The sequence below is a fragment of the Opisthorchis viverrini genome, assembly GCF_000715545.1.
Source record: "Opisthorchis viverrini unplaced genomic scaffold opera_v5_58, whole genome shotgun sequence".
Classification (NCBI taxonomy): domain Eukaryota; kingdom Metazoa; phylum Platyhelminthes; class Trematoda; order Opisthorchiida; family Opisthorchiidae; genus Opisthorchis; species Opisthorchis viverrini.
In genome coordinates, this window is record NW_008751716.1 from 295,059 (window position 1) to 305,553 (window position 10,495).

The window sequence follows — 10,495 nt, forward strand, 5'->3', positions numbered from 1 at the left end:
GATGATGATGATGATGATGATGATGATGATGATGGTGATGTTTTTAAATGTGACCTTATCACAGAGTGAGACGATTCTTAGTGGGGTACTAATGTGAATGTTCATGGAGGTGAAGCATGATAAACTTCTCCGTAGGCCTTGAGTGCAGTGTGTGGTGTTTCCCACGACATCCAAGTCGAAAGTAATCTCTGGGGGATGCCTGGTGAATATGCAAACATGTGGTTGTCACCCATTCCACCGTGTGAATAACTCATGCTACTGGTTATTCTTTCAGTAGTTAAAAAGCGAACTCGTCATCCAGTTGGCTGCTGGACAGCCAAACTAATTGGATAGTTGTGTCGAAGTTCATCGTTGTATATAGAAGACAAATCAGCATTCAAGTGATATCAAAGAATGGCTCCAGTAACTAACAGTGCGGATTAAAAACTGTATTTGAACTAGCATTTCATTTTCTGTTAAACTTCGAAAGAGCGAAAAGAATCTAACGAAATTGGAAGCATGTTTCTCTTTCGCGAGCCAGACAACTAATATTTTAAGCCGGATGGGAAAATAATGGCCAAACGGAGAATTCACCCACCTTCCAATTGTGGAGGCTCCACGTTCGCTTGTGTAGAGTTTACACTGACACGAGGTATGGCCACTGTGACGATCACACCGGCACTCGTCCCGACCCAGAGCAGATCCTTGCAAACTGCCATACACGTGATCCTAAGACAGGCTTCTTTGTGGCGCATGATTATTTCGTCACAGTCTGTGGAAAGAAATGTAGTAGCAAAAGTGTGACCACTTAAAGGTAGATTCCTCTCCCCTGTACATCTTGTTGTCAGTTGGGTTGCCACAGCCGCAGCTGACCTAACGGGAATTTCTCTGCTTGTCACTTTGCGGCGCATGACATTTACCGTTTTTTCACTCATGGGGAGGTCTCCTGGAAGTTATTTCAACATAGATTTTGGCATACCTGATCCGCTTACTTTTTGCGACAGAAAATAACCCAAGACTGTGTGCGAATGTGGGCTGCGTCATAAACGATGGGCTTCGTCGGCTGACATTGATCAGGAAAGAACGACGCATATGAAAGAACCGTTTGATGTCTGAATCGCCCAGTTGGCGGGAAGTTTTTGAACGACGCATATGAAAGAACCGTTTGATGTCTGAACTCGCCCAGTGGCGAGTAAGTTTTTTTTTAATAAGATAAGGCTTCCTCAAGCCCAAATGTATTAGAATTTCAATAAGAAGGAGTGGGTCTTCTAAGTCTCAACGGAAAAGAGAAATATCATCTCAAAAAGTTTGTCTTTCGTACTACTCAAATAACAGTCAGTTTTTTATCAGTACATCAGTTAGCAAATGAGCCAGCAGTATATCTTACTTGTCATTGTAAATAGACTCACGCAACTGTCTTAGTGGGGTTCCTGGTGTGGCTTAGCCGGTGTTTAGCTGTTTAACATCCTTTGTCCAAGTGTGGAATGCAACGAACTACACGATTAAACTCATGTGCAGATTATCGAAGCGCTAATCTGTGAAACACGCGGGGTTCTGAGCGCAGGCAGATGAAACAGACCGCTTTATAAGACAAGTGCGTCGCTTTAAAACGAATCGGTAATCAAAATAGTTCCCCTATCTAACAACCCACCATGTAGTGACTCTCTACGGAATTCAGTACGTTTACTCACTAGATACCGCTGATTTCTTTTGGCTTTTGGCAGACATACAAGGAAGCGACCATAAGAATATAGTGTGACATTTTCTAGGCCTTTTTAACTATGATCGGTAACAATACAGTCGCGCCGAAGATACTTTTAGGTGATATGCGAAACTCCAATAATATTTTCTGTTGTTGCTGATGAAACTGGATTTTCCAAGGAAATACGGAGACACGGCTACGCACACTAAATTGCCTTAGGTGAGTTCTGTTTCCTCTGAAAGAGTAACTGCACATACGCCTCTCTTGTTTGGCAGGTAAATTCGACGAAACACTGGATAAGTTCAGGTGAGATACCTTGGTCAGTACTTCACTCTATCCCGATGAAAACAGCCTATTCAAAAGAAAATGAAACATCCTAAACGGGGGCAAAACCGTCTTTTCTACAAAAAAACATCGAGTCTGTTGTTTGCTACATCGGTGATAGACCTTTATTGATTCGATTCTACGTTCGGCTAGCCAGCTTCCTGTGGTGCACATGAACTATAAGAGACAGCATATGCTGTCCAAAATTCTCTAATTTGTCGTGCAAACCATTCGCACTATCGCTGTGGCGTTCTGGTGATTTCGATCACCCAGTGAGTGATAATTCTATTTAAGATTTAAACATTCTTTTGGCCTGGTGTATTCGTAGTTGTGCAGTAAAATATGAAAATATCTCCCACTCTCAGCTCACTGTTCAGTGAAGCAAATGGGACAACACACGGTTTGCCGTGGGGTTGGTTCCGTTTCATAGTTTTTGTCGGGATGTAGTCTAAAAAGAGCATTTTATGATCGTATATGTTAGGTAAAACAATGCTGTCCCCCCTTCGATGATGTCAGGATCTCATCCAGTTACCTAGCTGTTTCGACGTTGTTAAGTATTCAACCAAACACCAATTTAGAATTACAACAAGACCAAGATCTTCCAAACACGATAAGACCTGTGCACTGCGAATTCCACACAAGGAGAATGGAACAGCTGTACACTTCATTTTAAAGTATTTTCACCATTTGTTGGTGTTGTGGAATGGACTGACTTTCAAACCAAAACATCTCCGCATCTTTACTACTTATGATGACAGAAGTAGGCGGTAAACGTTTCAGATCTGCGTGGGACACATCTGCTTAAATTATTCACTGCAGCAGAACTACCCTGACTTGCATTACCAGCCTACTTCGGAAATATATGTGCCCACCTTTACTAAAAAGGTTACAAACGAAAGGCAGTGAGCCGACATGGTTGTGGAATACTCACGTTGCAGACTTTGTAGTACGATTGGTTTGAGGTCAATTTCCATGAGAAACTCTCCAGTCGTTGCGTGGTACAGACTGATACGTGGACTGTTCTCCGTGGCAATCCAGACAGTTTGGTTCCCGTAAGCCATCATTTGTATGCCCCGCGGGTCGGCTGGATTTCCGTTGAGTGGAAACGAAAGCTGGGTAGGGAAGTTAGTGTATTATGGAAAATAGTGCGTGTGATGGGAAAATCTGTCATCGGACTAAAACGGAACAGTTAACTCGCACCCGAATGCCCACCAATACAGAGCTCATTCCCCCATGAAATAATTTGATTTATGCTTCCTGACTCCTCAGTAAGGTTTCCTGAGTTCTGAGATTTGAATTCAGATTTCCTCAGACTTGATTCTTTCAATAGCCGAAAATGGTAGATCAAGCAGTTTAGTGATGAGTTGACTCCTACCGTGGACAGTAAGCACAAGTAGTCTCTGACTACTGTCTACTACATATCCAGTGTTTCACATCCGGAATTTCATTGGTAATCAAAAAATCATCTTGTCTGTGTCCTTCTTTCATTATCGCGACAGAGAGATTACGAAATACAGTCACACAGATTTCCCTTTTCTGGCACAACGCCACAGACGAATGCACTCTCACGGATGTTGGAAGCCTGGAAGATGCTTATTAGTTAGCTATGGTACACATCCACAGTTTGTTTGGCAGTCAAGCAGAAAGGAGTGGATGATAAATTCATGTTTGTGAATTTCATGTCTCCTTGCTTACCTTAAGATGGGTGGTTTGCGTATGTATCAGCATCTGATCAGCCCCGATCACGGATTGGATAGGTTTTCGTACATCCTCATCCAGGCATAATCAGTGCAAGAGTGTACTGTAGCTAACTGGTTTGATGTGCCATCTTTTAAAGCCATAAGCAGTATTTCAGAGTCTTGCAAATGAGTGTATTTCGCGAATTTCGTGCAATTTGGTGTCAAATGGAACATAAGGATGACGGAAACCCGGGGACTGCGCTACCTGATGAGCCCCAAGAAGGGTGAAACCGGTCGTGGGCTGTCGATGAATTTTCAGCAACCTTGTGAGTAGCATATTACGAAAGGTTAACTTTTTACTGAATTGGAATGCATCTCAACACAATGCAGATGGAACGTCATGAAAGATTCGAACCCCCACCAACTAGCTTTCTGCTTTGCCAACTAAACTTTTCCACGTCATACATGTAGTTGGAATCACTTCATCAGCATTCCTAACCAATATCACCTCTCAGAGTCTGTGTAAAATTTCAACTATTTGCCCTGAGCAGTAAAGATAAAAAAGAGGTTAATCGTTCAGCTGTAACAGCCTTTCCCTGCCTAAATGCCATGCAATCTGAAAAACTGCGGAATGATTTATTCTTGAGCGAGTTTATTCCTGATTTAAACCAGGTAACATAACCGAACACCAGTGGGAAAGGCCCACTTAATGGAATTACACCATCCCAATCAGAACAGATGACTGATACTATTGTTTACCGTTCAGCAGTCTACTGTTTTCGAACGGTGATAGTGACATACCAAAAGGATAGCAATGTTTCAAGCTACGTTGGATGCTACATTTTGTGTCCTGCGATGTAAAAAAAGCAGAAGTATAGTGGCAAACGACACGAAAATAATGTTCGGGTGCGGTCTGAAAAGCTGCCGATAAAGCGCTCTTTGTTTTTTCCAAGTTTTCACAGTTATAAAACGATATTCCGTTCTGTAAGTAAAGTGATTCCACCCCCAAAACCGGGGAGCACTCTACAGCTCTTGCGAATCAATCGCAGTGCGCATCTCACTAATCGCCGAGGAGCTTCAAGCACGCAATCTCCCGGTCAGCAGTTGATGATTAAACTTTTTGATTAGGAGTGGCTGTGGTTAGTTCGGACTTTGACAGCATTTTGACAGCGCCCATGATCTCCCGGTCACAGGGTTTTCACCAAGTTGTTACACAAGCTTGTGTTCGCTGTTTCCCTCAATTCGGGGTTTAATGTGACGACTCTTCTGGCCTTGCATAACAAAACACACAAACTACTTTTTCCAGTGTTCAGTTGTGTTCCAACTCAACCACTTCCAACATACTTTGAGAATTGCATGTGACATTTGCAATGTAACTTGAAGCCAGACCCGTAATTCCGGTAGTGACTGCTGTAGCGATCGTCCACACTGCAAGCCATCATAAAGAACTCGCAACACATCTTCCAAGTCAGGAAGATACACATGTTTCGTTAGCTACGCAAAATTTGGTATTCGCTCACAATGTAAGTATAGTAGGAACCCGAGGGCCCTAGCTACGTGATGAGCTCCAAGCAGGGCGTAGCCGATGGGGGCTTGTCGGGAGTTTCTATCAACCTCGTAAGCAGTGTACCCTATCAAGAACTCGAACGGTTCGAGGAGGTGAATCTGCACCGACTACGGCACCCTGATACCGAAATATTTAAGACAATATTTGGTCCGCCATGATTTGAGAGCACTATACAAGGTCAAAACACTGGAGCTGGATCAATCTGGATCTAGCGCATTTTTGAACTCTCGTGTTCAAGGTAGGAACAGACTGGAAATGTAGAATGACGTCTTTGAAAATGGACTCAATGCATCAGAATTTCGTCGAGATACGTGAAGTTTACCTATACTGTACGCAGGTTACGACTGCTGCTTATCGCTGATGGAACCTTTGAGTTTATAACTTCGTGGTTATGGCTACCACTGGATCGTGCACCATTGCATTAGGCACTAACTGAATAGACTTTTCATCAATCGAAAAATCAGAAAATGCGGTGATGTTCGGTGTACAGATATGTCACGGGCTTGGACCTAATGAACTTTCTTTGATTCGGAGGGTGTCTTATGCCCACAGTGAATACGCAAAACCTTTAAAAACCACTAATGTGGATCACGGTATATTTGGTCGTGGGATTTAAGCATACATGGATGATAAGCGACAGCTGATTGGTATTCTGACCCATAGCTGATAGACCCTTCTCACCTGAAGCTCATTTGGTTTTTTTTACTGTCGGTGAGTATGCTTCTGTGGCTATCCCAGTCTCCCAAACTTTTTGTCTTAATGCAAAATGAAGTGTTCAGCATCATCAATCAGCTACGAACAGGCGAAAAGTAATGCATTCCTAAACCGGGTGTTACTGAAAACAAAGATTCGAGTAGTTGACATCTATGATTACTGCAATGTACACGTGCTCCAAGTTTAAACATGCACAAGTGAAAGGCTTTTCTGGACTTTTGCTCAACATACCAATGAACAAAACACAAGTTTGGTCAGGAGGTCTGGTCGCTTCTTACTTCAAAAATGAAGTTGTGAGTTTCATGCGACACGACCGCTTTCAAGAGGAGTGATTCGCACATCACGTTGGCTCAGTGGAAGTTCGTCAAACTGCTAACCGGTCTATTGCAGACGAATAAGGTTGAAACTCCACCAAGAGGCTGTGTATCTAAAATCCTCCTAAATATTTGTCATATACACACAGATGATAAACACCAGAAAGAATGACACTACTCTACCCTTGCCGTGTAGCTCCACTCCACTTACATTTTAAACTTGATTGTGCTCATCACCAGATAGATAGGTGGCATCCTTTGGGGATATCTTTCTTTGTAAAAATCTTATGAAATGTATGTAGTTTTGCCCAGAAGTATGGAAACTAGAACCAAACGGCTTCAACTCTATTGCTCGTTCATAGGCAATGCGGAAGCGAATCCAAGCATCCGTATCTCACACCCAAGCAATTAACTTTAATCCTTTGAAGCGACATCTACTTTCGAACAATATGGTGAAGGGAATTACGCAGTCACAGGAAATATGGGAACATATAATCCCACCTCCAGTAGTGAGGATCAACTATTCTTGGGGACGGGGACAAAAGTATGGAATGTCCATGAATATGTTTGGCAAATTTGTGGTACGAGGTTTTCTCCACTCTTGCACTCCTTTTGTTCTAGGTGCCCAAACAAGGGCAGCAAGCGCAGGTGGTTGAACCACTGTGCGTTATTCGGACAAGCAAAAACACCACAAAGTCAACAGTCTTGTGACCTAACAGGTCTGACTCGTTAGTGCTCGCCTATCCGTAATACCTTACACATAAATATACAGTTTTCAGGGATGTGGTAGCTGTTGCCATCACATACATACTAAATTAGTAACCTTACATTAACGTTTGAGCGAGTTTCAAAAGTCCTTCACCATAATCGTTTAAGAGATGTGCATCATTTTACATTGTTGGTTTGCTTAGTCATTTTCAAATCGGTTTCATTTTTTGCTTCTATCATCAGCACACTTAGATGGAGTCTCGGTTTGACTTACGCCATCCGTTTTTCCCCTGGTAACCGTGTTTTATTTCGTTGAATTCACAAAATCAATGAATCTGGGGAAGGTAGAATGCAAGTAGATAACTGATGAACATTTTTTTCAGGAATAGGCCACTGTCCCCTATTTGGGTGGCGAAACGAAGTAGGATAAGTCCAGTTTCAAGTGAAGCTTGTTGACCAAACACCAACTTACTGTAGGATGTAGGGGAGCATACATTTGTGGGAGCGAGGGAGTTGAGGCAGTGGGGTACCAGGCTTGTGTAACACATTTCTAGGGAGATCCACTGAGCTTGAAGTTTCCGTTTATCTGAAACGAGGCTCTATGTCCAGGTCGTCCAAAAGGAACTTGATTTGACGTAAAAAAATCCAGCTGCCACATTGCTGAAAAATTGTTGGTTTTTCGGCTCAGAAGACCAAAGAAATTTAAACGTAGATGAAGCTCGTAAGGTTTCACCTTAAGAAATATAATCAAAACTTTTTGAAATGAATATTCCAAGGACAGTTGCGGAGATGTTGATTTTCATTGTAGAGGTCGTTTGGACAGTAAATTCACTCATGAACTGCAGTAGACATAAGAACAATCCAGAGTTTAATCCGCACTAGAATAGCATGGTTGCTTAATTGTCCATATTACGGGTTATCCTCTGGGACGTTTGAAACCAAACACAGTGTATCTGTCCGGTCAGTTTTAGGCCTTAGTTTAGGTCTGAAGTTGATAGCCCTTAAGAGTGACCTCTACTGGTTAAGGAACTACTCGGGTTTTTTTTAATGAGAGTAGTAACTGTTTGGGGGTGAGCACAAAATCACGTGACTGACTGGAGTGTCCTTACGAAAACTCTAAGAGGGCGGAATTCTTTTAGCTAGATATTTTTGGATGAAGATTGCACCACATTAACTGAGACTTCTTGATTCACTCTGATATTCCTTTGTTCGTTAAAATGGTGTAATTTTAACAAAAAGACATCCCAAATCTACTACGATATAAATGAGGCCCAACAATAGTGGTAGCTCATACTATTACTTTAAAAACTTTAATACTACTCACTCTCCTGGTGAGAACAAAAATCAGAGGTATGCTGAAACAGCAAAACACATCAAGACCGAGTGATTTGTTTGGACTTTGAGAAAAATGCGTCCTGGAACGCCAAACAGTCGCATTAGCACCAATAAGACTTCATCTTTTTGTGTTAACGGCACAAAAACAATTTGGTCACAGTTGGATATTTTTTGTCGAATTGACAGCCTTCTTTGCAAAAATTGAACAGCTTGTCTGCAGAGTCTGTGATAGTGTGTCCGCTGCGCGCTTCACAGTTGCACCTTCGTACAGTCTTGTTGCTCTGTACCGCGTTCTTTTTTGTGTTGAACCGTTCAGTCAATCATTTCAAATGAGCCGGACAATGTAGTAACTGTTGGAATGTTGAACTACGTTTGCACGCCACCGCAAGAATAGAAATCCTAATTTTTTTAGTCGCATGCTACCATTTTCGCGGTACGTCCTACATCACGTGACTTCATAAGGTCATGATAGGGGAGAAAACTGCCTACTTAATTTTAGTTTGGACAGGCCAATTTCACACAATGCTCCTAGCGTACAAAACACCCAGTTATCCTGCTTAATTCCACTGCAGCAAACGGAAACGATTTTTTGACCAGCAGTTGACTGATACTGCCAAAACGAATACGTTGTTTAAACTAGGTTCAAAACACCAAAGAGTAGAAAGCTAATGCGTATGCTCATCGGATAGCTTTTCCGGTTGAAAAAAAACGGGCCATTTGGGCTTAAACTCTCTTTGTTTTTACTTTTGTTGATTACCCAAATGAAACTATGGCCAGTTATTCTAAAGTACAGATCAACGGCAGCAACCAGTTCAGTCTGGAGTCATGGACTTAGATATCTTCGTACGATCCGCGTGTTTCACAAGCTCACAGTCGGGTTGTGGTCTGGATCCTGAATGGCCAGATAAGTATTCTCATGCCACAAAAAAGGAGACAGTTTTTGGACCAATATGAACCACTTCGTTACTTTCCTAAACGCAGCAGCAATTTTCAGATTTCCGGATTCCCCGTCGACTATCGTTAAACTGTTCAGATCTGCTTCAGTTCAACCCAGTGTGTCTGTTGTTAGTGCGTTGCGAGAAAAAATTGCAGTAGCTTCTTAATTTGGAACAATAAAGGATCACCTATTTCGAAGAGTCATTAGGTGAACGCCGCTTTATTTGAACAGAATGTATGTAGAAGTTTCATAGGCATCCGGAAGTAATTTCAGTTGGTTAGTTTTTCCAGTCGGTAAATGCACAAAATAACAATAGTGAACAGCAATCGAAGCACCGACAGATAGTTCCGTGTATTAGAGCACTTATTATTGCCAATATACTCATGAGTAGTATCACCAAGATGACAAAACACCGCGGATCTGTCAAGTTATATGCAATCATCTGCTGTTCGGCAGCACGGAGATGTCGACCTGGCTAAATCGGATCTCGGTGAGATTAAGAGCCTATGGAACATTCCGTGTGACCCTACACTGAAGAACGACAGATGAGAGTATCATTCATTCATGAAAGGCGTGGTCTGGCAAATCTTCGGGATTTTGGGGATAGAATGACCAGAACACTAGAATAAAACTTTCGCAATGAGACGGAACCCCAAGATGTGATGTTTATTTGTTGCCCCTTGATTTTTCAACTCAACAGGTAATTCTGAAAACACTGAACTTGGGTTTATGAAGGTATCGATCACCGACTGACCATAGCTCACTGCTGCGTATATTTGTAGTAAAGTTATGCATAAATGGACGGTATGGCCCAAAATTATGCGCCACAACGTATCTCTATGGTTGTGACTGTTATCCTGTCACTCAGACAAAACTAAAAATTCACCTCAATCAATTGAGAAAAATCTTGGAACGCTTCCGAAAAAGGACCTAAATAAGGCTGATGTTAAAGTGATTCTTAAAGAAACTGCTTTGCAACCGGAAGGGCGTATTTCAAACTAGTTAACTTCTAGAAGAAACATGGAACAAAAAAACTAGTCGTCGTATTTACTTAAAATAAACTGCTTTCTGGTGAAAGTTTCTATAGCTGTATTGTGGGACCTGTCGCCCTGAGGAGGGGCTTTACAACTTGAATGAGAGGTCATTTTATTTTATTTATTTATCATTATTACTTTATGTTTATTTATTTTATTTTATTTATTATTATTTATTATTTATCAATTTATTATTTATTTA

At 41.7% G+C, this 10,495-nt stretch overlaps 1 protein-coding gene across 1 annotated transcript in view; it reads right to left on the bottom strand.

Annotated features, from left to right (window-relative positions):
* Positions 1-10,495, bottom strand: part of T265_03907 (hypothetical protein) — a gene marked incomplete at both ends in the record, with an annotated part of 78,083 nt that overhangs the window by 6,016 nt on the left and 61,572 nt on the right. The window contains 2 exons of the mRNA XM_009168508.1: positions 578-751; positions 2,937-3,117. Coding sequence (XP_009166772.1) covers positions 578-751; positions 2,937-3,117 — 355 coding nt within the window. The remainder of the gene's footprint in view (positions 1-577; positions 752-2,936; positions 3,118-10,495) is intronic.